The sequence below is a fragment of the Chaetura pelagica genome, unplaced genomic scaffold, assembly GCF_000747805.2.
Source record: "Chaetura pelagica isolate M959 unplaced genomic scaffold, ChaPel_1.0 scaffold221, whole genome shotgun sequence".
NCBI lineage: Eukaryota > Metazoa > Chordata > Aves > Apodiformes > Apodidae > Chaetura > Chaetura pelagica.
The window spans coordinates 6,667,155-6,694,954 of record NW_009952533.1 but is presented as its reverse complement, the minus strand read 5'-3'; the positions used below and the strand labels follow the sequence as shown (position 1 = coordinate 6,694,954).

General features: G+C 43.3%; 2 protein-coding genes across 2 annotated transcripts in view; both read left to right on the top strand.

Annotated features, from left to right (window-relative positions):
* Positions 1-8,642, top strand: part of SETD7 (SET domain containing (lysine methyltransferase) 7) — a 38,880-nt gene extending 30,238 nt beyond the window's left edge. Inside the window, exons 3-8 of the mRNA XM_010008990.1 lie at positions 2,327-2,528; positions 4,600-4,789; positions 5,651-5,732; positions 6,827-6,944; positions 7,226-7,383; positions 8,378-8,642. Of these exons, the coding sequence (XP_010007292.1) occupies positions 2,327-2,528; positions 4,600-4,789; positions 5,651-5,732; positions 6,827-6,944; positions 7,226-7,383; positions 8,378-8,558 (931 nt within the window). The 3' untranslated portion in view covers positions 8,559-8,642. The remainder of the gene's footprint in view (positions 1-2,326; positions 2,529-4,599; positions 4,790-5,650; positions 5,733-6,826; positions 6,945-7,225; positions 7,384-8,377) is intronic.
* A 6,163-nt stretch (positions 8,643-14,805) lies between these two features.
* On the top strand, positions 14,806-19,774 carry LOC104398835. The gene is given in 9 exon segments (XM_010008989.1): positions 14,806-15,143; positions 15,511-15,730; positions 16,617-16,676; positions 17,342-17,394; positions 17,396-17,468; positions 18,480-18,579; positions 18,582-18,625; positions 19,427-19,487; positions 19,671-19,774. Coding segments are annotated over 9 exon segments (1,053 nt in total).
* Positions 19,775-27,800: the final 8,026 nt, after the last annotated feature.

The following is a 27,800-nucleotide window of genomic DNA, read 5'->3' as shown; positions in this document are numbered from 1 at the left end:
CAAAACACTTGCTGCAATAACTGCAAGCATGAGAGCTGTGCTTGGCACAGAGCTGCAGCTGCTCTTCTCTCTTAACTAGGAACTCTTGTAAACTGACGTGTCCCAGAGCACAGCAGAGAATGGTATTATTTTTAAGAAGAAGTTTTCAATGTTCTCATATAGAGAGAAAGGAGGGAAAGGAGTGAGGAATGAATGGATCAGAGTCTATCAATGTAACTTTGTAAGTGGAAGAATATTGTTAAATATCCCTCCCTTCCCCAACTCTTACCACCAGTTTATTTTTTAGGTAGTGGATATCCTAGATCCCCTCTATGCCTGCTGGATAATGGGAAGACAGTAATCTTACAAATCTTGACGTTGGTAAAACTTTACATTGTCAAAAATATAATAATCTGGGAAGCAAAGCAGAGAAATACAGGCTAGCTCAGGATTTGTATTAACAAGATTTTCTTTAAGCAAGACACAGAAGCTATTTATACCTCCTCCTGCTGGCCTTAGTTGCAAGTATTGTGTCTGGCTGCAGACACCATGCTTCAAGAGCTAAAAAAGAGATGGAGAGAAGGGGGAAGCAGGGTAGAAATAACTCAGAAACAGTGAAAAGTATAAAAGTTTTCAAGAAACTGACTTTTTAGGCAAGGTTGAAATACATGGGATTCTCTCTGTTGGTATCTTTCTTTTGATTTCCTTGGATGAAATAAGAGTAGAAAGAGATGGATCTTTTGGACATTGCTTGGAGCTTAATTCAATGAAAAAAAACAAACAAACTAGAGACTTGAGTTGCAGTAGAGAAAAGATATTTTCTCCAGTACTGAAGCAATGTTGTAATTTAGCAACTTGTTATTATCATTGACAAGAAGGTTTTTTGGTCCGTTTCATTGCATAAACTGGGGGTGGCAGCAGCATAAACTGCTTCTTTTGAAGAGTAATCCTATATGTGGACTCTGTGCATGTTGCCAGCTATAATGAAATTCAAGTCTGGTGATGAGTGATAAACTAGAGGAGAAAGTGATGTCATTTATAGACAAGCAGGTGCACAGGTTTCTGGTGGTTTCATCATCTGCCCTTCTCCTTCCCTGTGCTGTGGTGCCGTAGCTGTCTGTGTAGCTCTATAGCAACCTGGGTCAAGAAATGAGTCTGACTGAAAAGTGAAACAGCTGTCCTGCCCCTTCCTGCTCTGTATCTGGTTTGCATTGAGGCTATTACAGTAGTGTATTTTCCCATGAAAACCTCAGCCAGCTTGCCAGAGTTATGTAAAAGCAGGGAGTGAAGCTTCAGAAACCAGAAAGTAAACTCTGAGAAAAACATTTTTTTTTGCAACTCTTGAAAATCTGTTTTGTAGAACGTGTGGAGTCTTGTGCTCCCAGATGCTGTTTGGGCTTATACCTCAGATGTCTGCATCAGAAGAATTATGCAGTGGAAGTATGTGTACTGCAGCTGGCTGTTGGCTAAACAGTTTGTGTTTCCTTATGCTAGTTCTAACCTGAGAAAGAAATAACTGAGTAAATCTTCTTTTACAGTTATGCTTTCATACTTTATAGTTTCTCTCGGCAACCTTTCTTAAAGGGAGGAAGAAAAGCAGATTGCAAGATATTATGGCACTGATTTTTGCAAGACAAAACTCCAGTGAAATGTGCCTTTCTTCAAGTCCAAGTGCAGCACTAGTTGACAGGCTGTGTTCCATTTTCTAGAAATGCATGAAAAATGACAGTGCATTTAGCCAATCCAGTACAGATTGCTGCTAACTATATCACTAGGGAACTAACACTGAACTGGAGGCAGGTTAGAGTTTGTGCCTTTTTACAGTCTCCTTGTATGGGAGTTTGATTTCATCATGCCAGAGAGATGTCAGTGAAGGTCCAAGTGTAGAAAATTCTAACATGAGAGTAACCTGCTTGAGCAATAATTTCTTCTTTGACCATGAGTGTCCATTCACTGCTGTAGTTTGCTACCCCAGCCTCTAAAATCTCAGCAGTGTAATTGAGATTAATAACTCCATGCCCATGTGGCGGCACCCTGACGAAAGGACAGCAGAAGTTGTTCCCAGCCTTTGGAGGACTGTAGAGAGGTGTTTCTGTTTTTCATCTTGGCTTTTCAGAGTGCTCTGGGGGGAGGGTTGTAGGGTAGCTAGCAAGAGCAAACCAGGCATCAAGGCCTCCCTCCTCCTAGGACATTTCTTGAAGGTTTCTCCTCAGCCTCTCTGTAGCAGTAATATGCAGAATGACATGCAGAGGAGCGAGGTTGTGCTGTGCCTTGTGTCAAGGCTTTGAGTTCACCTCTTTGAGAGTTGAAGAGTCTTCCACTGCTAATTTCTTTCTCTCTTTGCCAGCACCCTGGAAGGGTACTATGTTGACGATGCCCTGCAAGGCCAGGGAATCTACACTTACGAGGATGGAGTTGTCCTTCATGGCACGTATGTGGATGGAGAGCTGAATGGACCAGCCCAGGAGTACGACAGCGACGGACGGCTGATATTCAAAGGGCAGTATAAAGACAACATTCGACATGGCGTTTGTTGGATTTATTACCCAGTAAGCCTGACCACCTGCTTTCTTTACTGCAGAATAGTGCCATTAGGTATCTTTCTTTCCTCCCCATTGAAACAAATATCCACCACAACCCAGCTATCCAAAAGTCAACACACAAAAATCTGGGTAAAAGACCTGTGCATTCTGCTTTTGGATAATCCAACATACAGTTAAACCTTTTCAGTGTTGAATGTTCACCCAGTAGACAGGATTCAGCAAGGCTTTGAGATGCCCTCCACTATTTTAATCTTCCAGGGAGCCCAGCCCCTTGGAAGTGCATTTATGTATATCACTTTGGGAAGGCCAGGCCAGTGGTTTTTCCCCTTTGAAGTGCTGACTGCAGGTGAGGAGCATGGGAGCCATGCAAGCTATTGCAACCTGCTGCTCTTATTTTACTAGGAAGGGAAGACTGTCTGTTTCCATGTGGTATGTTGTGAAGTCTGGTTTTGCCCAGCAAAGCAGATGTCACTGGTGTATGAGCTGAGCCTCTGAATGGATTGTAGACAAATGCTTTGCTCACTAAGCAAGCCACAATTTTGTCTTCCTGATTCTTGGTAAACATTCAGATATTCCTCTGGAAAACTTGAAGAATTTTTGTACATCATTTTCTAATCGTGCTAGCTAGGGCTATAATGGTTGTATTGGCTTTTAAGGAGTTTTATGTTAATTTTTAAAACTTAACTTCTGTTCAGCCTTATGCAGCATTCCAGAGTTTAACCTTTCAATCTTTACCTTATGCTGAGGAGGGGGAATCATCTGCATGTAATTAAGCTGCTGGTCAAATCCCTGTCCATTTCTGTGCTGCATAGTGCTTGCATATACTTTAGTTGCAGGTTAATTTCAAGTGCTTCCCATAGGCTGTTAATTTTATTTACTAGTTTTCACTATTGCCACTAAGCATGTGTTGAAATCAACAAATGCTTAGTTTACATGGCCAAACAATTCGCAGTTTTTCAGTACCAGTGTATAAAATACACACAGCTGACCCTTCAGGTCATATGTCTCCTGTTTCATCTTCCAGCTGGCAAAGTGTTGCTCTGCCTTCTGGAAATGTGGATATGTAGAGGTTGTTAATCATTACCATCTTGCCAGACCAAAGCATGCAAGGTGTTTCTAAAAAACCTTTGCCACAGAAGTGGTTCTTAGCGCGTGGTTCTGTGCATGATGTTATGTGCACAAACTTTCACTCTAAGTTAAGGTTCACTGATCCTTACTATGGTATGTTTGAAGCTCTTTCATCCTTGGAGTTGAACAAAACAGTGCCACTCTGAAATAGAGTCTCTGCAAAGAGGTCTTGATCTGTATCAGTCTGTTTCCACATCACATCTGCTGTTTTTGCTCCAGGACATTATTTGAAGATGTTTTCTTATCCTTTTTGGAATAAACACCTGAAGTCATTAGACCTGTGCTAATCTATGCATGTCATTCTGCAATTCTGTAAATAGACTTAACCAGAGTTACAGGCAAATCACAGAGGGCAAAAATGTGTAAACCTTAGCGAGGAAAAGAGTTGCTGATGGTGGCTTTCAGCAAACAGCTGTTCTTACCAAGTACCACCTGACGTGATGGGGGGGTACTGGGGCAGAAAAACTCGCCAGTTGTCCAGCATTTTTAATTTATTTTTTTTGTTATTTTTAATAGGTTCAAGTCTTTTGATGCACCATGTGCATCAAAACAGTGAGCAATGCAGCATTTTAATTTTTTCTTTCCTCCAGCACAGTATCATACTGAAAAAAACTCAAAAGTTTGTGCGTGGCTTTAGGCCTTGGTTTGTAAGGTGTTCTCATAAAAATGTTGCCAATTGAAACTCAGTTTTTGTGTTACATGGAAGGAAAGACCTTGGGTTTTGCCTATTTGAAACAATGTAGAAAACCTCATCAATTACTTTTATCAGTTCTGTAATGACTGGAATGACTTCTTCATGTGTCTGTTTCTCACTCATTTCCATAATCTTGTATCTGAACTTAATGTAGCTTAGATTGCTTCTCCAAAAAGTTGGGAAAAATCTTTTCCTCTTACTGGAGATAGTAAAATGTAACTAAGTGCTGCATCTGTTTCTCTCCTGTGTTTTCAGGATGGAGGCAGCCTTGTGGGAGAAGTGAATGAAGAAGGGGAAATGACTGGAGAGAAAATAGCCTATGTGTACCCTGATGGAAAGACTGCGTATTCCGGAAGGTTCATAGACGGAGAAATGATAGAAGCAAAACTGGCAACTCTGACTTCTGTAGAGGATGGGAAACCTCAGTTTGAAGTAGTACCAGGCAGTAAGTTCAGCTAACACAGAAACTTGTGTTCTTGCTACCGGTTTTTCACTGCAAACACTTGGGTTTCTATTGTATTCCCCATTAGAAACTTTCAAGGCTAGCTGTGACGAGATAATAAGTCTATTAGTGAGAAGCCCATTTTCCATTTTCTAAATCAGGAGGCTGGATGGAAAGACACATGGAGAAAGATGAGGAAGCAACCCGTTCAATGGTGCTGCTGAAATTGGGATTGTAGTTAGGGAAGTAGATCCAGTTGCTGTGTAACAGTCTGATTCACCAGCACCCTTCGAGCTGTCTGGTCCTGCTGATGGAAAATGGCTCTGAAATGGCTGGGGTCGGTGCCTTCAACCCGTGTAGGCAGTGCTGCTTCTCCAGGGCAAGGCGGGCTAGGGCTTAAAGTTCTGGAGCAGCTCTGTTGCTCTGAGGTGTATAAGATGTTTTGTAAGTGAGTAAGCTAAGCTGTGGGCAGCACCCTGAGTAATAAACAGAGGCTGTGCTCACACGTTTATAGTTTTGCCAGCAAAGGTTGTCTAACTCGTTACACAATAAGAACATAAAACTCAGTGAAAAGGCATTGAGAAGTAAATGCATGTGACTTTATTTTTGGGGATAGAAAAGAAAAATGTAACTTCAAAGACAGCTTCTGTAAATAGGATGGAATCACACTATGGAGGCCTGGCCTTCAGCCAGGACAGATTTTGGATACCAGGGACAATGACCTTTTATCAAATTTTGCAATATTATGATAACAGTTATTTCTGGCAGTCATTAGCATTTCATTTTTGAAAGTCTTGATTAAGGGTTGCATGTTTTCAGTACTTCCAGTTAGTTTATTTCCTTTGTTGATTTCTGTTTTTTTAGGCCCAGTGTACAGTTTTGACAAATCTACTTCATCCTGCATTTCTACAAATGCACTTCTTCCTGATCCTTACGAGTCAGAGAGGTAGGCCTTTTTTTTTTTCCTCCCCACTTTCAATATTGTCCATGTTTCTTTGTTGTTACATATTTATGGCCTAATTTTGCAGACTTCTTCTCATTTCATTTTTTTTTAATGTGTGTTTGTGAAATGGATCCTGTTACTGACTTGATTTATTTTTTTTTTCTGATTCACACAATAAAATTGCACTCTGGTGGATAGAACATTATACTTTTAAAGAGATTAAACTAGGGTAATATATTAGCATTTCAAAGATATTCATTCAAGACCTGGACTCCACTTGTAGCCTACAGCTTCAACACTGAGCCAAACAGTTTGCTGTTCCCTGTTTTCTGATTGTGTAGCTAGCTTCAGGTGGCAGTGAGCTGCATCCAGTGTGTCATGCTGGGTGGCATGTGTTGTGCAATATCTTCTCCTCACCCAACAGATACAGCAAAGCAAGAGTAAATCACCAAGCTGAAGGGAAGTGAGGTCCTGTTTGTGCCAGCCCTGATGTCAAAACATATTCCCCAGCAACTGTCTTATTGTAGTCAGTCTGTGATCTCTTTTCCGTGGCTATTCCACAATTACTGTTTTTACCTAGACTTTTAAGAGCCCTTGCTCTGTAGGCACCTCGGTTGTAGTCCTTTTCTGATACTCTGGAATATCTAAATAAGTGATTAGTAAAAAGCTGGCATTAATTAGCATCAAGTTCTTGAAGATCTAGGGCTTCACCTTTAAAACTTGCTCAGTGGAGTAATAATTTGTGTATGTACACACCAGTAGCCTCAGTTTAGTGGGGACCTCTGTGATTCTGGTGTGTCATTGGAGGTGTTCCTGAGTTGGAGTCATCATTGAGGAGTAATAGTAGATTGGCACTTAAAAAAAATTATCAAACTAATGGGTGAAGTCAGCCCCCACTTCCCACCAAATCTCCATTTTGCCTAAATAGAATGTATGGAGAAGGTAGGAAAGAGAAGGAGCTGCATGTGGAGGTTTTGAATTATTATTTTTATTATCATATTTAAGTATTGGTCTTGATGCCCATAGTGTTGTGATAATACTTTTTGAGAGTGAAAACCATAGCCAGTTACTAATTCTGTGCCCTTTTCTGCTTGCAGGGTGTATGTTGATGTCTCTCTCATTTCCAGTGCTGGAGAAGGATTATTTTCAAAAATAGCAGCAGAAGCCAGTACAGTTATGTCCTTTTACAACGGAGTGCGAATTACACACCAGGAGGTAAAGGAGAGAAAACGTCAGTCTGAATTTGCATTGCTCCTTCTGAGGTCTTCTTATAGTAGGATTTTTATACCTAACCTCTTCCCACCCTTAAGATGGCATTTAATTGAAAGAAAGTTCCTGCTCACTGATGTGTTTCTGATAAAAATGATGGTTGTTTTTTTTAATGACTCGGACTCAGGAAAAGCTTTAGGTGCATATATTTGAATATTTGCTTTCAAACTGCTGGCAAAGTTGACCCCTCTACACACACACACTTTTTTTTTTTCCTTGCAAATTAGGTAGACAGCAGAGACTGGGCCCTCAATGGCAACACAATATCCCTGGACGACGAGACAGTCATTGATGTGCCGGAGCCCTACAACCACGCCGCCAAGTACTGTGCCTCCCTGGGGCATAAGGCCAACCATTCTTTCACTCCAAACTGCATCTATGACCCGTAAGTAGAGTCCTGTGTTTGGGAGCAGATGCTGGAGCTCGGTGGGCTGGGCTCACGGGGTGCTCCTGGGCATCCGAATGAGGAGCAGCCAAGTGGGGCTGGGGGTAACAGGACCAGGTGCTGAAGGAGTTCCTGCTTACCTGGGCCAAGTTGGAAACTGGTGGGCACTGTAGGGGCTTGGAAGTCTCTTGGAACTTACACCATGGTGTGTCTTACGTTTGCAACAGTGGTCATTTTGTCATGAACCACAGAAACTGCCTTTTGATTCCAAAATGCATAAGCACAGCTCTCTAAATCCTGGCTTGGCAAGAATTGCACCATTATCTGCTGAACTGCAGATGCTTGACCAGCACCATCAAATGTGCTGTCATTTCTGAAGCTCAAAAAATAAGCACCTTGCTGTTTTGCAGTTGATGCAGAGCACTAGGAAACTTTTGATGATATCCCTATGCTTAAGGGTATAAATATTTTCCTACCAACATATAGACTAACAGACCTGTGTAGATAGCTATTTAGAAGATAGTTTTTCTTCATTAAATAAGCCAGCTCCCATTATTATGGGACCCTGGGAGAAGATGTACAGAAGTATGTTATGATTGTTTGGTGGGTCATCTGTACTGAAGAAATGAAAGTGAGCATTTTTTCCATGCTCTCCAGTCAGTCATAATTTACACTATTTTCCTGTTGTGCAGATGTCAGGGTCTGCAAGCCTGAGGCATATGGCAGGAATTAATTGTGTTGAATTTATTACAAACAAACAGTGTTGCAGGACTGTTGAAAAATTTCAAGTCACAGAAGCTATGCAGAGTTGTTTTAGTATAGCCTTGGTTTTGCCCTTATTACTCAAGTCTCCTTAAGATTGCCTCAAAGCAATCTACTGATCTGATAGTGGGTTATGTGATATTAGTCTGAACTGTGAGTGACTATAAAAGGGGCTAAGAGAGTCTGTGAATGGACAGTTAAGCCTAGCAGAGGTGTTCTGTTCTTTGTCTAGGTTTGTTCATCCTCGTTTCGGGCCTATCAAGTGTATCCGTACCATCAGGGCTGTGGAGAAGGATGAAGAATTAACAGTGGCTTATGGGTATGATCACAACCCTGTTGGGCAAAATGGGCCAGAAGCACCGGAGTGGTACCAGCTGGAACTGAAAGCTTTCCAGGCTGCCCAGAAAAAGTGAGATGGGAGCTTCTTCTCTGTTCGGCAAACTGAAATAGAAATTTGGATCTATGCACTACCTTTATACTGAAAACTGGACAACCAGGGATTGTTCATGCTGTTGCATCATAACTTTGCATTCTGTGTTAAGAGATAAGTTTCTTGCATACTAACTAGGTTTGACTGTGTTACTCATAGCAGATTTAAAATTAGCTAGCGTTGCACCAGTCTTATCTGAGGAGATTATTTAATATTCTGTACGAGACGTGATATTCTTTGGTAGCTTCTGCTTTTGCACCATATGCAAAGATGCCAAAAGACTAGACAGAGAACTAAAATGGGTATATCGTTCACTTTTAGTCGGCAGACTTAGTGTTGCTCTCTATCTGCCTAGGCATTATTGTGCAACTGCATTTTGCATATATGCCACTTGTGATGATAACAGTAATATTTTGATATTCTCTAATAGTAGCATAATTTTGCCTTTTGAAACCTTTGATCTGAATCTTGCAATAGAGCAGTTTATTTATTAGCATATAGGAGGCTGGGTTTTAACTCCCCTTTCCTCTTGTCTTATGAACATTGTACTTTCTATTAATCCTCTTTTGCAGGAGAAAATCCTTTCTGACTAGTGGAAAGGCTTGTGTGTGTATGTGAGAGTGCTGTGTGTTGGTCTCTGTGGCTCTCTAAATAGTATAGCAACATGTCCAAACCTAATATTTATCTAGCCGTTATGGCTGGCTTATTTTATTTAATTTATGAATATGACACGCAAATGAAGCTGTTTTTTGCATGAAGATTTTCGGAAAGGAGAAAACAGATTCACTTTCTGAAGGACTTTCAGAAGTACGTGTTCTGGAAGGCAAACACATTACTTGCATTAGTGTCCATGAGTTGGTTTGTGTATTTCACCTGAGAAAGCGGCTGGTTCTCAAGGCAAAAATGCTGGCAATGAGATGCATCTCCTGTGAGTTCTCTTAAAGGAGGTGTATGTATTTGAGGGCAGGCTGTAGTACTTGAGTAAGGAAAGCTGTATCTTCTGTATGGGTTCATTTGACAAAGAATGTAGCCTTGTAGTAGTCTTCTAGTAGTAGTGGTTTAAGACACAGTCAATTCACGTAGTATGAGATATAAAAATAAGATTTTAAAAAAAATATATATGTGAAAAGATTGTTTCTGAAAGACGATGAATGTAAAAACATCACTCACTGCTCATATTTAGAAACAGCAGTCAGTTCATAGCTTTGTTACAGCCAACAGTGGAGGCTTGTGAATATTCATCTGCAGGGCTGTGTTCTGGGGTTTTTCAGGCATAGGGAAATTGCTGTGCATTTTCTCAGATACTGTACTGGTCTTGCCTAATGCTGTGTAAGAGAGAAATAGTGTATCATCTCAGTCTGGATGCTGGAGCCCTTCTGGGACTCTGATGCTCTCTCTTGGGTTTAGCAGCTTAGGAAAAACTCCAATGCATTTGCAACGCTTTCTTTAAATGTTTGTAGTTTGAAAAAGTTTGTATATATGTAACGTAAATTATTTGGAAATCAGACCTACCTTTCTACTGCAGTGTGTTTTGGTTGGTTACTGGAATGGTTGGAGGCATCTGGCTGTCTGGAGAGCTAGACATGGAGAATGTGTTGAGTTGGTACCCACAAGTGGAAGGATGAGGTGGCTGTTTTGTGCAGTCTGAGAATCCTTGCTTTGATGGCTATGCAAAGTTAGGATTTATTAATAAGAATCACTCTACCTTGGGGCTCTGTTTAGTCCCTGTGACTGATCACAAACCTTTTCCAGCACCTCATCATTTAAGCTTGCACAAAAGCTACTCTGTGCTTGTGTTGGGGGGGCGGCATTTAGGCTCAGGGCTTTCTGACACTCTTCCAGCAGATATCTGAATGTGGGCTTTGACACTTCCAATCTCCTCAGGCTGGAGACTCAGGCCACAGCTCAGCTTCTCGTCCAAGGCGGGTGGCTGGCAGAGGGAACAGCTCAGGGACTCAGCTGAGTGTGCAGAGGCAGAACTGAGCCTCACAGGTGAGGGGGAGTTGTCAAATGCCAGCTGGCAGCAGGGCTTCAGCAGATCATCCTCAAAAAGAAATACATGTCTTGATCTTTCCCTACCTGTGCCTACAGGTCATTACTTTAGATCATTGCTGTTTTGGCAGTTTGCAGAAAGGTGCCTTTCTGGTAGGAAGCTGTTGTGTGCATCTTGTGGATTATCCTGCCAGGACATTGAAAGTTTGCAAAGTTGAGGCTAAGTTTAAGCACAGGGAAGAGAAGAGGGAAGTTACATGGCTGAACCCTGCTGTGAATGAATGGTAACTCCTTCCACAGTTTCAATAACCTGCTTTGGACTGCTTGCCTTTTTGTGCCTGCTAAAGAATCATGCTCAAAATGTTCTCGTCTCTAGAGCTCCTTCAGGTGCACTCCGGATCAGTCTCCGATTCCTCTGCTATCTCCTCTTTGTGTGGAGTTGATTATGTTTTAATAGATTTGTCAATCTTTATGTTGCCTGATTTCTGAGATAAATACAAGATAGGTGCTCTTTGTGCATCTGGTTTGAAGTTTGCATCCTAAAACAGGGAAGTTCTGAGGAAAAAAAAGGCACTGAGGTATCCTCTTTGTATTCTCAAAAGCCATTAATTTGGTGACAGTCAAGCAGATTCTCTTGCTCTTGCATATGTTTGTAGCCTGATAATAATGACACAGCTGTGGCTCTTGTCTCTGTTAGCTCTACTGTCCTTTTTCTCTCTGCTCTGTTATAATCTATTGGTCCTCCTGTAGATCCCTTCTTCAGCGACCAACCTTCTATAAAGCTGCTTTGGCTTGATTCAGGACCAAGCCTTTGAAATCTTTCATATTTTTTCTTTGTTGTCTGTTAGAGTGGGGATGGTTGGGATATTTTTTACTACTTGGTAGTGAAAGGGCTCAGGGCTCAGTGTGTCCTTAGGTTTTTGAGAGGTGCACGTTGGCAACCACTGGTTCAAACACAGGTTAGTTACAGAACTCCAAATAATGCCTTAACTTGGTCAACGTATTGCAGCTCAGCTTCAGGGCCTCGCTAGATAGCAAGACCAGCCTCGCAAAACTAGCTATCAGTAATATTGTGAGACCCACACCAAAATGTGGTTTTAATTTGGAAAGAGGATGCAGTGATTTTGCAAAGCAATCCATTTGAGTTTGTTGAGTGCAGCTGACTACTGGTCAATATGCAATAAAAAGCTCCACTTCTCAGAGTCTGGCCAAAGACTTGTCCTGGTGGCACAGAAACTGAAAGAAGAGCTGGTGCCTGTCAGCTGAGCCTGGGTGAGCAGCTGGCTCTAGGTGTGCCTGTTCTGACTAAGGAATGGCATAAGACAACCTGGAATTGCTGCGTTTTTCAGGCACAGATTAGTTCCCAGTGTCTGCCTTGGTCTGCAGCGCTGCACGTGGCTCCTCTGGGATGCTATCAGGTTGTTACCTGAACTCCCTTGAGAAGCAGACTGTGGCAGCCTGTATTAGAGGCTGCTGACTGTTTCTTTTAAAAAAATTAAATGTATCTTCCTGCTATGGCAGCACTGTGTTTTGTCACCAAGAGTACAGAAGCTTAGTTTTCTGGAGAAGCGGTTAATATTGGAGACAAGAGAGCATGAGCAGTTACAGCTGATAGCTACCTGCTGCTGGATCACTCCTCTGCATAAGAAGGAGAAGGGCTTAGGCCTTGGGTGACTCTGGGATCTACTAAAATACCCGATTTACCTTGGCAAATCTGAAAAGGCTTTTTTCTTTTTCCTTTTTTTGTAGCAATTAAAAAACCCTAACCTAGACAGCTATGTGTAAGTTGGAACTGTTGAAAAAGTCAAAGGAAATAGGTGGATCTGGTTCTTCAGCGATCAGAGAGAAGAGCTGCCGTAGCTTTTTGACTTTTTCCACAGCTGCAACATGACCCACTAGGATGGCCTATGATTTTTCCCAGATGCAGCTGTGGAGCAACCCATGCAGGTTTTGAGACCTTTGGAAGCCAGTTGCTCAACCACATGATGCTGCATGTTTCGGGAGCGCCTAGGCAGCCTTCTCCTTAGTTCTGCTGTTTCAGCTTGGAGCTTCCAGTGTTGCTTACAGTTGGCAGTGGCTGGCGTTTCTTTCCCGGGGCTGTTGTAGTACATTGCTGGTGTGGAAGGAAGAGCATCATCGGGGATTTGTTACCCCCTGGCAGGCAGTGGAGGAGCAGAATAGCCAGCAAGCATCCCATCTGGTACAAGAAACTGAGACATGGTGGAAATTGCCACTTTTCTTTCCAGTTGGTTGCGGGCCCTGGAGAACTCCCCGACTGTGGGCGAGTTGTCCCATGGCTGGTTGCAGGCACCTGCATCCTTCAGTCGAAGGCTGTGCTCACTGCTGGGGTTGTGCCACGGGCTGTTGGCTGTCGCTGCTGTCCCCAGGACCTCTGATTTCTATCCTTTCAATGTGATCTTTGGAAAATGCTGCCGTTGTGATGAGGTGACGAGCTGTACAGAGCAGGTTTTCTGCTGCTTTGTTTTCCTCTGGCACAGCAGAGCTGCTGGAGCTGTGGGTGCCTGAGGAATTCACCTCCAAGCGCTTAAAAAAACCCCATACTTGCTTTGAAAACAATGCTACTGAAGTGTCTCCTTACATGCTGGGGTGCTGCATTAAACGTCTCTTCCTCACCCACACCCGCTGTCATACGCTGAGAGCACTTGGGCGAGGGGCACAGACGTGGGAGCAGCTTTAGCTGCGGGGGCAAGTGGGCTTCACACTCACCTGCGCCCCAGGGAGAGCTTGTTCCTTTTTGCTTTGTGTACTGGAAACATGAGAGCTATATTTTTTTGGACAAAGCATTTCTAAGCAGTCTTACAAGGGATTATTATTTTTCTTTAAAAGGTGCAAGGTTGAATGCATGTTTACTTGCCCCAGATCAAAGGTTTTTTAACACTAAGGTCACTATCTGCTGAATGGACCCTCCTCTTGGCACTCTTCTGTCTTCAGGCAATTGAAGTTCCTGCCCTCTACCAGTTTTACTGTAACTACTTTTTTTTTTTTTCCAGGAGAAATATATATACAAAAATTCTAAGCAATTAAATGTTCAAGCCATAGAATCATGAATGTGGGAAGACCCTCTTCACAAGTTTTAACATATTTGTATGTAAAATGATGTTTGTATGAAATATTTTCATGGTAGAATGAATATTTAAAAAAAAAAAAGTTCCAGTAAGATCTAAACCAAATTTAAAAGGATGTCTTTTTGTAAGATGCAAGTGTAATTGATTACCAATAAGTAATATTATTTTTTTAAAGGGGAGATGCAACAAGTGGTCTTTACAAATGGTCATTTCTGCTATTTGGGAAAGTATTTATGCAGCATTACATAGAGCTGTCATAAATAATTGCGATAGCAAGGCCAGTCACATCTGCAGGACATACCTCTCAGCTTGTCCCTCCGTGACAAATGGACCCATCCCTCCTTTCTGCAGATTTTCTCCTAGAAAACCTTTCCTACTGTAACTGCTGAATTTAACTCTTAAGCTAAGATCCAGGCTAAAATTGTGTATTACTTAACAGTTTCTGCTGGGCCTTCTGCTGTTTTAATACTCTTTAGCCCATAATTACTGGGTGTCTCTGTTCTGAAGAACTAAGTGCTACAGAATAATCCTTGGGGTAAGCTTGTACGTGTGTTAACAGTTAACCCCGGAGTATTTAACTTGTATACAGTACTTGATAGGTGTTTTATGACATTTGTACTCGAACTATGAGCCTTACTGAACATCTGTAGGTTTATTCATGACTTTTAAAAAATGGATAACTCTAAGAAAGATGTTTACATGAATGATGATTGCCCTTCCTTTGATGTTATGAATGAGGTTTTTATAGTGTGTTTGGGTGTATGTGCAAGGAAGCAAGAAAAATGTTTATGGGAAAAAATAGACTTGACAAACATTTGTAATAAGTGAATTTTAAAGATTGCTTTAATTGCGCTATGAAGGCAATGCAGATATTAAAATATTCAACAGATCTGCCCTGTCTCCTTTTTACTTTTGGGTCCTGGGTTTGGGCATCCTCTGAGCTCTCCCCCTGTGTGCTGTGTGGTTTGTTGCTGATGCAGGGGGCAGGTCGGGCAGCAGGGAACACTCCCAGGCTCAGGATCCTGATGGGAGCCAGCAGCAGGACACTCCCAGGCTCAGGATCCTGATGGGAACCAGCAGCAGGACACTCCCAGGCTGTGTTTCAGACGGGCGTGTTTCTCCCTGGCCGCGGCTCTGGGGCAGCAGCCGGGCATGGCAGCCGGCACCATCCTCTGCCCGCTCCGGGGTGGTTTAAAGATAGCGAACCTATTCATTGATGCCCTTACAAACGCCGACAGGGCAGGTGAGCTTCCTGCATGGCTTGTTGCGGCGGGGTTGGCTGGAGGCCTTGGGCCGGGCTGCGGTGTCCGAGCTGCCCGTCTGAGAGCCCAGAGGGCCCTGGGGCCGCTCCTGGAGACTCCGCCAGCCTTTGGGTTCTTTTTGCACGCACTCGGAACTTTGCCCTGGAGGCGGAGCTGGGGCCGAAGCTTCCACTGGGCCTGCTCGGAGGAGCTGGGAACGGGAGCTCCCACCGGTGGTACCGGGAGTTGGTACCGGATCAGCTGGCGAGGTGCGGAGTTTGTCTTCTCCAAGCAGGAGAGCCCGGGCGAGCCCTCGCACCTTGCTGGGCAGCAGGAGCCGCGGAGGAGATGGAGCAGGGATGGGGGCTGCAGGGAAGATGGCACATCTTTATCCAGAAGCATCAGAAAAGGTGTCCTGAGCACCTGCCTGGCAGCAGTGTGAGGGGTTTCCCCAAAAACCGCTCCCTGTGCCCACCGTGGCGCCCGTCAGGAGGAGGATGCTCCTGCAGAGCCTGGCCCTGCCGTAGGACGGGCCCTTCTGCACCGCACGGGCTCCCTGAGGCTCTTCTCCCTGCTCCCTCCCAACCAGGACCCGCTGTCCTTCCCTCCCCTGAAGCCCCACGGAGCCGCTTCCTGGTCCCTGCCTGCGAGGACGGACGCCTGGGTCAAAGCAGGATGTTTCGCTGCTGGTGCTTCATCTTCAGCCAGAGGAATACGGTCGTGCTGGGCTCCAGGTCGCCCTCAGCACAGTGTGCGTTGCCAGCGGGTTCACGGGTGGCATTTTCAGGATGGAGTCTCAGCTGGGCAAAACCAGAGCTCCCATGTGGGCAGGGATGGTAAAGTTGCACTGTATTTTCTGTGCTTTGGTGTTTGCTTCACTGCCACCTACTAGAACTCAACCTGGGGGAAAGGAGGGAGCCCAGGACTTCTTGCCAGCTCCTTCCTGGTTTCCTGCTTTGAACATGGATAATGAAAGTTTCCTTATTGTGGTGTAGGCAGGAGAGTGTGGACAGAGTGCAAGGAGGGTTCCCTCTGAAGGAGCTAAATCATATACATTTCTACTGAGTTATTTAGACAGAGGGGCACAGTGGCAGTTGACAGGGTTTTTGCAGAAGCAGAGAGATGCCACTGAAGATTAGGAAGGGAACACTTCATCCTCACATCAGGTAGATGAAGATCTGGGTGATGATCTGTGTGCCACATCACAGTGCCACTAATGCTCCGTCCTCGAGGAGCAGGCAGCAGGCATCCTGGCTCCCTGGCCTTCAGTACCCTTGTGTCACTGTTGGGACTCTGGTGAGCTCTGCTGGAAGGGAGTTGTCCTGAACCATTCTCTTCCATCCAGAGGCTGCCTTTCTCCTTTCAGTCATATCTTTCTGCTGTCTACAAGATGCATGAGGACTTGGGAAAGCAGCGCACATTTTTAGCACTTTAAGAAGACTTATTTAATCAGTTTATTTTTTGGCCAGAGCTGCAAAGCCAGTCAGAGGGGTTGCTGCCACGGGGGTAGCAACTGGGCAAAGATGCATTTCACACAGGGTCCTTCCGCCAGGAGGTGCTGCAGAGGAAAACAGGAGAAATAAACAATTCTCTTTCCATTTCTGACCTAAGTTACTCTGATCCAAGCCTTAAAAATGAGACCCTTTCAGCTGCTGTGTAATAGTTTAATCTTCCAAATCTGATACTTGTCTCCCAGTTACCAACTCTCTTTGTACTCTGCAGGTGATGGGAGTCCCAGGCGTCCTGGCTTCGTTTTCCTCACACAGGAAGAATCCAGTTCTGGTAAGCCTGGAGCGGGGGGGATTGGGTGTGTTTGGGGTGGGAGAAAAATGTTGTTAGGGCCACCAAAAACAGTTTTTGGTAGGGAATGAGCTGGCTGGTCCTTCTGGAGGATCAAGAGCTTATTTCCTTGAGTTATCTTCATAAGAGCTGTTACATTCCTAAGCAAAAGCAGGATGCAGCATCACCTTGCTTTCTGCTGCAGCAGACGAGTGCTGGCTCTAATAATAAGCAAAAACCTGTAAAAACGACTTTTGAACATATTTCTTTTCACAGTCCTTCCTGTTACTAAGAATTGTGTAAGTTAAAATAGGAAACAACATAATTGACTTGTATTTCCTAGGCAGGTCTCTCCAGCCATGTCAACTCCAAGGAAGGTATATTGTGTAGAAGAAAGAGATCTCCAAAAACAAATCATCTGTGTCCAGTAGTTAAGACTTGGGGCTCAGCTGTAACTCAGAAATTCAGTACCCTGGAAAAATTTTCTGCACTGTGTTTGGCTTCCAAGTGACTGCTGCTACTGGGTACCTCATAGTATTACAGAAGGTCAAAAGCTAGTACCTACAGTGCTTGTTAGTACATTTTGTCTGTATTAGTTGCATGGATTTGTCAGAGGGTAGTTTTAATTCCTGCTCCCGTTCTTTTTCTCCTTTAATTTCTCTGTCTAGGTGAATGTGCTGATAGTTGCTTCTCTGCTCTCTTGTGTTGCCATCCTCATTTTAATATAGTTCCCTCACACTGAACTATGGTGAAGAGGAGGAGCTGCGCTCTGCCCCAGTCTGTGTATTCCATACAGTAAGTATCAATATTATGCTTATTACTGGGGAACAACACTGTTTTACTCTGGAAACACTACTAGACATGACTTGAAAAAACCAGAACCAGAATTCCAGGGTGCCTGAGTTAGAGCATGAAGTAGTGCCTGCAGCAGGGCACTTGTTTAAAATAATCTGGGTAAGTCTATTTTTAAGTATCAGGTTAGGTACTAAAAATCATGCAGGGCTAGGTAGACATTTTCTAGGTAGCTCCTGCAGCAGCATGGCTGGTATTGGTGGCTATGTGAACTAAAGCCCAGCACATAAACACACTGCAGTCAGGTTACCAGCTGCTGCTGCTGCCAAGTGCAAAAAGGTTTGGCTTGTGGCAGGAAAAAGTCACAGTGCTGCTCAAGGAGAGGGGTAGGTGCTGGCTGTATCCCTGGCCTGGTTTGAGACAGAAGTTGCTAGGCTTGAATCCTTTCCAGCATGCACCTCAGGTAGTAAAGTGACAGCAGTTACAGGCCAGCTGATTTAAACAGTGTTATTTCAAGGGTGTCCTGCACAGTAAAAATTGAAAGATAGAATGAGCTCAATTGTACCTCAAACCTGGTACAAGCAGTGGCTCTCTGTTGGGAAGAAGACATTCCAGGTAGATGAAGCTGTTCATTAGTTTATTGCAGAACAAACTGAAGTGTCAGGCTGCCCAGGTGCAGTATATATAGCAAGAAGGCATTTCTCATGCTCAGTGTGAAGAGGCGCAGCCATTCCTTGGGTTTCTACTTATTGTTAAAGCTGGTTCCAAACCTGATGCCATCGCAGAGCATTTCCTGTTTCAGCAGCAGCCTTCTTTTCCTGCTTGCCCTTTTCCTACTGGAGATTCACACTTGGTTGTGTTCTTCAGAGCACAGGAAGAAAAGCTTTCAATAACAGTGACTCAGAACCAATCTCCTGTGATGCAATCGCTGTGTTCTCACAGTCGTTAGAATAGGTTTTGATTAAGAGCTTCACTTGTTGAATATGGCTTTAACATTCATTTTTCTTCTTGCAGAAGTTTGTACTTAATGAAGTAGTCAAGGGTGCTAACATAGCCATGCTAGCTGCATCCATCAGCAGCACGTTTGCTGTGCTGGTGATGGCTTCCCTGGGGTGTGGAGCCTTCCGTGCTGTCCCTGCTATGACAGCATCACTGGGATGGTGAGTGAGGAGCCCAGGACACCCATTTATCTGTTGGGAGTGTGGGTGGGATGGGGAGAAACTGGGGAGAAAGACGTGTTTTTCTTCTATAAACCTACCCTCAGCTCTACCTCAGTCATCCAGGGCTAAGTCAAAGAAATTCAGAGGATGTTAGAAGGACTTTATACTTTTTGTAGTTTTCTTTTTACTACCCCCCTCTTATTTACAGTCTTGTGTAAGACCTAGTGTAAGTTATCTCCATTTTCCAAATTATTAGTGCTTAACTATTGTGGTCCCATCTCCTATGAATTCCTGCTCTCCTCAAGAACAGCTCCTTCTCCTCTCACCCTTGAAACAATTGCTTCTGGTACAGCACATCAAAGACTTACTGGTACTTACACACCAAGATGCCTTATCCCTAGAACTACAGATTCAATAATAAAAATATCCCCTATACTGCATGTGAAGTGGGGAGCACATTTTACTGGTAGTTTATGAGGATTCTGTCTCAAGTGATGGGGAACACACTGCATGTCTCTGCTAAGTGAGCTCACTGAATACCAGCTTCTTCTCTAGTAGAGTGATTCTGATGATGTATTAATGCACATACATCTGACCATCTCATTTGGTAGGGAATTAACAGGTACAGGTTACAAGGCAGCTGCTTTTGCCTAAAGGTACCACATGTGTAATGTGAGGCTGCTTTAAACTTCCAAAATAAAACTTGTTAGGAAGAGTGGACCACACAGGCCTTTTAACTGAGTTGAATTATATCTGAACAAACTCATGATGAGGTTTTTTATGCCATTGTTTCATTTGTAGGAATGGTTGCATCCTAGTGAGGACCAAAGTCAGGCTGTGGAAATGGTTTGTGCTGTACAAAGTAAGTAACTCTTTCCCTCTCTGTATTTGGATATTCACCAAGGACATAGAAAGCATCCTGAACAAGCTTTACATCCCAGGCCAAAATCCTGATGACCAAAATCCTCTGAGCCAAAAGGAACTCAGGATTTTGTGCAAGTGTCTGCACCAGGGTTAATGGTTTCCTCTTTCCTTCCCCACACAGGTCTTGGAGGCAAAAGTTTTAACTTCCCAGATCGGTTTCCATCCCAGGACTTGGATGCAGAGGAAGACTCATCCAAACCCTCACCGTATATCAGGATGGCTTGAGAAAGCAGTGGAACATTATAAAGCTACTAGTCTAAAAATATGGCTAGACAGAGGTAAGAAGTTCTTTGTCTTTGAAGATGGTTAAGCACTTTTCCTTGGCCTTTTGAAAAACACACACAGAAAGAGAGATCTGTTGAATGCCCAACGTTCAGCAGAGATAGTGCCAAGGAAAACATCTGCAGACTCTTTTGGACATTCCGACTTTGTATAGTGAAAATACCTCATTGCCTCTGGAAAGTGTGAGCATTTTTTCCTCCAGCTTTTGTACTAAAATAAGGTTTTATTCCACTAGAATTCATCATGCAGTTTATCTACCAGTGCTAGTCTTAAACATTCAAATATTAAATATCATTAATTTTTAAAATAAACTGGTTGTGGAGTATTGCCACCTGCTATCTCGATTTCTTCCCCTCACCCATTGAATTATCTGGATGATATATGATAATGGGTGAAGGATAATGAGGGACACACTTCATTACTGAGCTGCAGGGTGCTTTCCCCTTTCCTCTTGGGAGGGAAGTGGGCAGGTGAAGTTTGTGATACCAAGCTTTGCTACTGCCATTCAGGTAAGATTCTGTGGGGTATTCACGAGTAGGTGCAGTAAGTTTTAGTGCTGCAGTGTAATTCTGGAGTGTGGTAGTAACTTAATTACAGAACTAGACCAAGACCCTCCATTGTAGATTCTCTAGAGGACCTCTTGGTCCTCTCAAGCAAGGAACTACAGCTTCCAGTCATCAACTCCTGAGGTACATAAAAACTCCCACATGTACTTTATGATTCACTTTCAGGTAGACTTAGAGGTGTCTGTTGAGTGATTATCTCACCTGCAGGCCTTAAGCATGAAGTGGGAGATTGTTTATCCCACGATGAAGTTTAATACAGCATGTTCATATAACTGGGCTTGGAAAGTAAGTTCCCATCTTGAGAAAGTGCTATGGGTAGTAGGGTGAGCCATGCCCCACATGAGACGTAACACCAGGAGTGATCTCAGATAAAATTTATCTTACTGCAGCATATAAGGTACCTTTCCCATTCTCAAGAGGAAATTAAATTGTTCTTGATAGTTTTTTTCCTAGAGACTGAAGTATTTTTCATAACACTAGTAAAGGGACTGTGACACCTAAATGAAGACCATCAGTGGATGAAAGCATTGTGCAAATGGCAGGCAGTCCTCTGAGCCTGTGCTTACATTAGAAGAAACTAAGACTCCCTGAGAGGTTACTATGATTGCTAATACCTAAAAGCAGTGTAACTTCTTTAGTCTAAAACAGGTTTTTGCCTTTGAAAGGAAATACTTGCTAGTAGTTTGTAACTAAAACACACTGGTCAGCTACTGCATTGTTTCTGGGTAGAATAGAATCATAGAATCATAGGGGTGGGAAGGGACTTCTGAAGATCAAGTCCAATCTTCCTACTGCAGCAGGAACACCCAGGGAGATCACACAGGAATGTGTCCAGATCGATCTTGAAAGTCTCCAGAGAAGGAGACTCCACAACCTCTCTGGGCAACCTGTTCCAGTGCTCTGTCACTCTCACAGTAAAGATGTTTTTCCCCATGTTGAGGTGAAACTTCCTGTGTTGTTACTTGGTGCTGTTGCTCCTTGTCCTATCACAGGGCACCTGTCAAACCAGCACAGCACCGCTGGAAAGAGATTGGCCCATTCTTGACATCCACCCTTCAGATATATATAGACATTAATAAGGTCCCCTCTTAGTCTTCTTTTCTCAAGACAAAACAGCCCCAGGTCTCTCAGCCTGGTCCCATGCAGAAATACTGTTCTGGCCATTACAGTGCGGGACAGGCTGAGTGTAACTGCACAGCCTTTAAGTGCTGGTTGAACAGAGTGATTAGCAAGTTATTCCTTTGGCCTTAGCAGCACATATTGGTGTATGAGTGTGTAGAAGAGAAGTTTGCTCTACGCTACTTCTAAATAAAAATGCATGTAGTTGAGTCAGCAGCAGCTACAAAACCCCTTGATGTCCACCTTTCTTTTTTGCAGTCCTTCCAGTGGTGCAGTCGCAGCCTCATTACCACAGTGCCAGACCCTAGGATCACTTGTAGACACACAGTTTGCACGGTTCTTTCCACAAAAGGGGAGTTTCTGGAAAAGAAATAGCTGCAGTATGGAAATTGGTAGAAACTGAATACCATTTTAATGTCACTCCCTCTAATTGGTTAGCATTGAGGAAAATATATTCTGGATTGCAGCTTCCAGTGCTATATTTAGTAGCCCTCTCCACATACTAGTTATGGTGCCTTCCCAGAGTCTGCCTTTATCCCCAGGGACATTCCATGGTTTGTGTCACCCCCAGCTTTTCCTGGTGGCAGTCAGGTGGATTTTTATTTATTATGCAAACACACACCCGTAGCACCTCCAGTAGAAATGGCCTCATCGTTTGTTCCCCATGGACTTTTCCTCGTTGGCAAGATTCTCAGAAACGGAGCCAACTTCCCCATTCCTCACCAGCACTGCAAGATTCCCCTTTTGGGACAGGCAAAGGCCCGTGCCTGCTGGGGGGAGGTACAGTCACAGATGACAGGGTGGCTGTCGGTGTCAGGGTGCACCTCAGCACAGCACCTGCAAGATAATGCAAGCAAAGCCCGGGGTGGGGGGGGGAGGAAAAAAGAAATTCCAGATTCTACTCGAGTCCAGAGCTTGTTCTGCACCAAAACACCCTGCACAATGGGAGCTGCACCTCTGTCACACACACCTTACCCTGCAGTGCTAAGAAATGGAAATAAATTGGCATTTTGAAGAGGAATGATAGATGCAAACATGGCTCAGCTCTCCTTGAGGCCAAACATCCAGTCCTTGTCTTGGCTGAGTTAGAAACTGCTGATCTCAGCTGAGCAGCCTGCAGGCATGACCCCAGCTCCTTGCTTCTGACACGAGCTATAGACCCCAGTTCTATGGTCCTGCAGAGCAAAATTACATGGACACCAAGCACTTGCTGATCTGCTTGTGTTAGCACCATTCATGTGATGTCAAAGACAAGGCGTTTACATCCAAAGACATTTTTCCATCTTGAGCAAGCTTAGCCTGACATACAGAACAAGATGTACCACATCCCTGGGCTATGGAAATGAAGGCTGCCAGCCTCTCCATTAGCCATGGCCAGACTTAATCACAGGGCATAATCAGACAGTTAATCAGGGAAATCAGTTCTGTGAATTAATTTTCAACTAAGAACAAAGTATTACTGAAGATGTTTCCCCCCCAGAAAGGGCTAGAAGGTGCTGGGGGAGCAGGGGAAGAGGAGGGGTCTTTATCACAGTGAGGATCAGAGAACCTTTTCAGGTGCATTTTTGACAACTAGTTTGCTCAGGATTTTATTTTTTTTTAATTGCAATTTCACTTGCAGTCTTGTAATCCAGCACTGATACTGTGCTCTCTGACAGGAACATTTTGCTCTTTTCCTCACTGAATAGTTTCAGACTGATGTGGTGTGCAGCAGATACTGTTTGCTACCAACATAGCAAAGTAGGTTTAGTCTCACTGCTCCTCACCCCTAGGTCTGGTTGGTGCAGCTCCCCCACCCCTATGTTACTGGGTTGCTGCAGGGTTAGGGCAGTGAGAAGCCAGGGGAGAGAATAAATATAAAATAATCACAGCTCTGCATGCTCCATAGCCCTGTCTGTTCCAGCATGATGGACTTAAAAAATGAAGTCGAACTTTACTGTAGGTAGATGAACAGGCCTAAAAGATCTCATGTGGGGAATGGCTCCAGGAATACATAGGTCTTGCTCATTAAGGAAAAGATATGTCATTTACTACACAAGGGTACTAATTTATAGCAGAAAGAATTACCTGGCTTGGTAAGTCAAGAGTTTCTCCCCAAAGCCTTTGCTTGGTCTTGGTGGCTGTGGCACAGCAGCTTCTTGCATCAGCCTCCCTGGCTCCTTTCTTGTCATCCAGCAACCTGCAGCATCTCCACTGGCTGCTGGGTAAGAGCAGGCTGCAGAAGGGCCTTAAAAGAGCTGGGAAAGGCTGGGAGAAGTCACAATCAATTAAAACAGATAAGTTCTGAAAACAAACAGGTGTATTACCCTGCAGCTGAAAGGAGGAAGGGCTTTTTTCTTTGTTTTTCACAGTCAACAGAAAACCCACCTAATATAACCAGAGCTCTGCATGCACATGTGGAGTCAGGCTGTGTGATTTCTTGATCCTGACAGGTCCCTTCCTACCTGAGATATGATTTATTGACTCTCCAGCACTAGCAGTGTGTAAGCATGGGAAAATATCCTTTGACTTAATTCTAACTTGAGGAGGGAAAACCCATTAAAGCAAACAGAATTTTTCATCCTTCCCCAGCAGCTTTTTTATAAAGTTGGCAACTGCTGTGTGCTGTACCTCCTGAGGTAAGTTTAACTGAAACACCATAAAATCACATCGTTTCACTTGTACTCAGCTGCTGCAATAGGTTTTCTTTGGTTGGTTGGGTTTGTTTTTTGTTTGTTTTCGTGTGTTTGTTTGGGGTTTTTTTATATTTAAAGCTTCTGTGCTACCAGAAAGAACTGCATTTTCTTGACATGACAGTTATATGTTGTCTTAATTTAAAAAAAAAAACAACAAAGCACAATTGCTTTGGTTTATATTTCATTTTTCATCTTCTGATTTCTGATCACTATGTTTTAAAATACACTCAGCATGTTTTGTTTTTAATTGGTACATTAGTTGCTGTAAATGTAGTGGTTATACTGAAATCGTACATGCAAATATTGTTAAGCCCCCACCCACTTACCATGAGGCTGATTTAGGATTAGGGCTGGTGTCATTTGCCAAATTCTTTGCCCTAGCCTGATCTCACAGGGGTTGCTTCTGTCTCTCTTATTTTGCCCTGTGCAGGCAGCTGAGCAGCCCTCTCTGACTCAAGTCTTTGCTACATGGACCAGCCCTTCACCCATCAAACCCATGAGCTGGAGCCTTAAAGCAGGTGCTGGTGCTGGGCTCCCACAAGTGTCATCTACCACACAACAAAAAGCTGTAATTCTGTACAACACCCCTCCCACAAGGTGTTGCTTTGCAATACCAAGGTATGCATGCCTCTGATGCCAAAAAAACCCATTTATATGAATATACATATTTTCTGCTCATCATTTTATATATACAGAGCATATATCTTAAATGTGTTTGTATAGCATTACATATCACTATGTATAAAAATGAGATACACTTACTCAATGAAAGCTGAAACTTTTGCAGTTAATTATTTCACTTCAAATGCAATTTGAGAAAAGCACGACTACTTCCAAGGCACAAAGCCTTGGAAGCCAATCACAAGGGCTGCCAACGTTGTGTTTTTAACAGCAGCATCACAGTGACTCAGATATTAGCTTGGTATTGAAGTTAGTACTTCATGGTAGCAATGAGGATGAATAATCACATACAGGAACTTGAAAACCTCCTCTGATTAGCAAATGTTTTTTTATCTGCAGCTGAATCTTTAGTTACTGAAGCCAGGAGCCCTTCATTGCCTCTGATTTATGAGTGGGTTAAAAATAACTTCAAGTAAATGGAAGAGTTATTGCATGTATTTTAGGGTCAGTTTAATCTTTTTCTCATTGTGTGCCCTTCCTGGAATAAGCAAAGCACTGGGGGGGTGGGTGTGAGGGGTGTATGGATGATCAGGCTTTTACAGAAGAGCAGTTAAGAACATCAACCCATACCTCCACCTTTCTGCAGCTTTCCCAGAGTCAAGTCTGCCTGCCCTCAGGGAGGGCATCAGCCTTGCCAGGGGAGGCACAGGCAGGCGAGGCAGGGCTGAGGGGTGTCCCCTGGATGGGCAGGAGCTGGAGAGCATGGCCAGCCAGGCTTCGCTGGTGAAAAACCCAACCTCGAATTCTTAGGAATGAGTGTTAAGTGCAGGGTTGACACATACCACATCTTTTCCTACTCTGCCACCAACTACCTGTAGCTTGCAGCTCTCCCTCCCATCCATTTAGTCATAGGCAAAAATAACTTCTCTTCCATTATTGCGTATAGTTTTTTTCTTAAACCTTCAGAAAATCCTGTCAGTCCCACCATCACATGGCCAGGACTTCCAGTTTAACTGTGGTGCATAAAAGACAACGTAATTTGCTTGAACTTGTGTTTTATTTAGTCTTATGTGGGGGGAGAAGACGGGCCATTTTCCACATCTTGTCTTCCTCCAGCTTCCTTTGGTAGCACTAAGCTTTAGTTGATTTTTTTTCCCTTTATGAAGCTGAAGATGGGAATTTAATGCCCATTCAGCAGCCTACAAACTACCAAAATCCTGATGTCAACCCACTGCCACAGAGGGAAGGGGGACAGTAGGAGAGCTGAAGGAAAGCCTCTGCAGCTCCAGGGGTCTGCACCCAAAGTGACAACTGAGACTCAGGCCACTTGACCATGGGAGAGGAAGCACTGTCCTCAAACACAGACTCTGCTTTACAGCACGTGGTTTAGATGCACAGATTGATGATTTTAGAATAACTAAAAATATTCAACAAGAGGGAGTTCACTGTATTGCCTCACAGTGGAGGCCTGTGACTTTCTCAAAAAGGCAATGCAAACAGTAAAAAATAAAAAAAAGGGAAGTACTGATCTCAGACCATGATCTTATGACTAATTTTCATATGCTCACATCTTCCCTTTTATTTAGTATCTGTGTGTGTGTGTATGAAAAATACAGTTTGTAATCACACAGGGTCTGTAAGCTCCATGTCATTGTGATTTGACCATTGTGGTTCTGTGTGCTTATGGCTGTATCTGTGCACTACTTCACTGTTTTTCAGAGGTTTGATGGCATATAAATTGTTAGGAAGACAATGCTTATCCTTTTTAAAAAAACAAATTGAGTGTCTATATACGTCCTACTGACAAAATATTGGTATTAATAGAAGGTAAATAAAACCACCATTATCTTCCAAAAATGAAGTTATGACTATCTAATTTGTACTGCTTTTCCTCTCAAACACGGAGGCTTGGCTGCTGCTTTTGGCTTTATTGCAAGCTCTTTGCAGTGCTGTAGAGTTACTTGTTTTAAACCAGGACCTGCCATGAACTGACAGTACAGAAGGATGGCTTCTGATGGGCAGACTGAAGGAAGAGAGAGGCCCCTTGCATTCTTTGGTGTTGTCACTTGGAGCTGATTTTCCTCGGTTCTCTGGGAGCATGTAACTACTTGAAGATTCTGGTGGGTTTTTAGTTGTTTTTAAATGTATAAGCAAAGTCCGGTTTTGAGCTCCATCTCTTAATGGAAACACAAACCATGAGCTCCAAGTGCATCCTACAGGTTTCAAAATAAGGCGCAAGCAGACAGGAATCTGAAACACACCTCCTCACCCTTTTCTTTTCTTTTCTTTTCTTTTCTTTTCTTTTCTTTTCTTTTCTTTTCTTTTCTTTTCTTTTCTTTTCTTTTCTTTTCTTTTCTTTTCTTTTCTTTTCTTTTCTTTTCTTTTCTTTTCTTTTCTTTTCTTTTCTTTTCTTTTCTTTTCTTTTCTTTTCTTTTCTTTTCTTTTCTTTTCTTTTCTTTTCTTTTCCATCTCTTTCTTTTCTTTTCTTTTCTTTTCTTTTCTTTTCTTTTCTTTTCTTTTCTTTTCTTTTCTTTTCTTTTCTTTTCTTTTCTTTTCTTTTCTTTTCTTTTCTTTTTTTCTTTTCTTTTCTTTCTTTTCTGATGGTAAAGCAAATTGCATGTTCTGCTACCCAAAAAAGCCAACAAAAAGTAAAAAAGGGGAGAGGAGGAGTGCAGCACGTCATTAAATGCCATTTGCCTGTCTGCAGGATTGCTTTCTGAGCTGAAAGCAGGGAAACTGCTGTCACTGCTGGAGCTAGAGAACCAAACAGCCTTTTCCACTGAGGTGAGCACAGCCCAAGCCTCGGCTGCTTCTGCTGTTACCAAGGCACAGTCAAACAGTGTGTGCACCCCTCATCCTGCTTACCTGACGTTCTCACTCCCACTTACAACTTGTGAACGGCCAGGTATTTCCTTACACAAACATGAAATGTCCTTTGAGTCAGCAGACAAAACTGACTTAAAATGGCGTCTCCACGTGGCGCTGAAC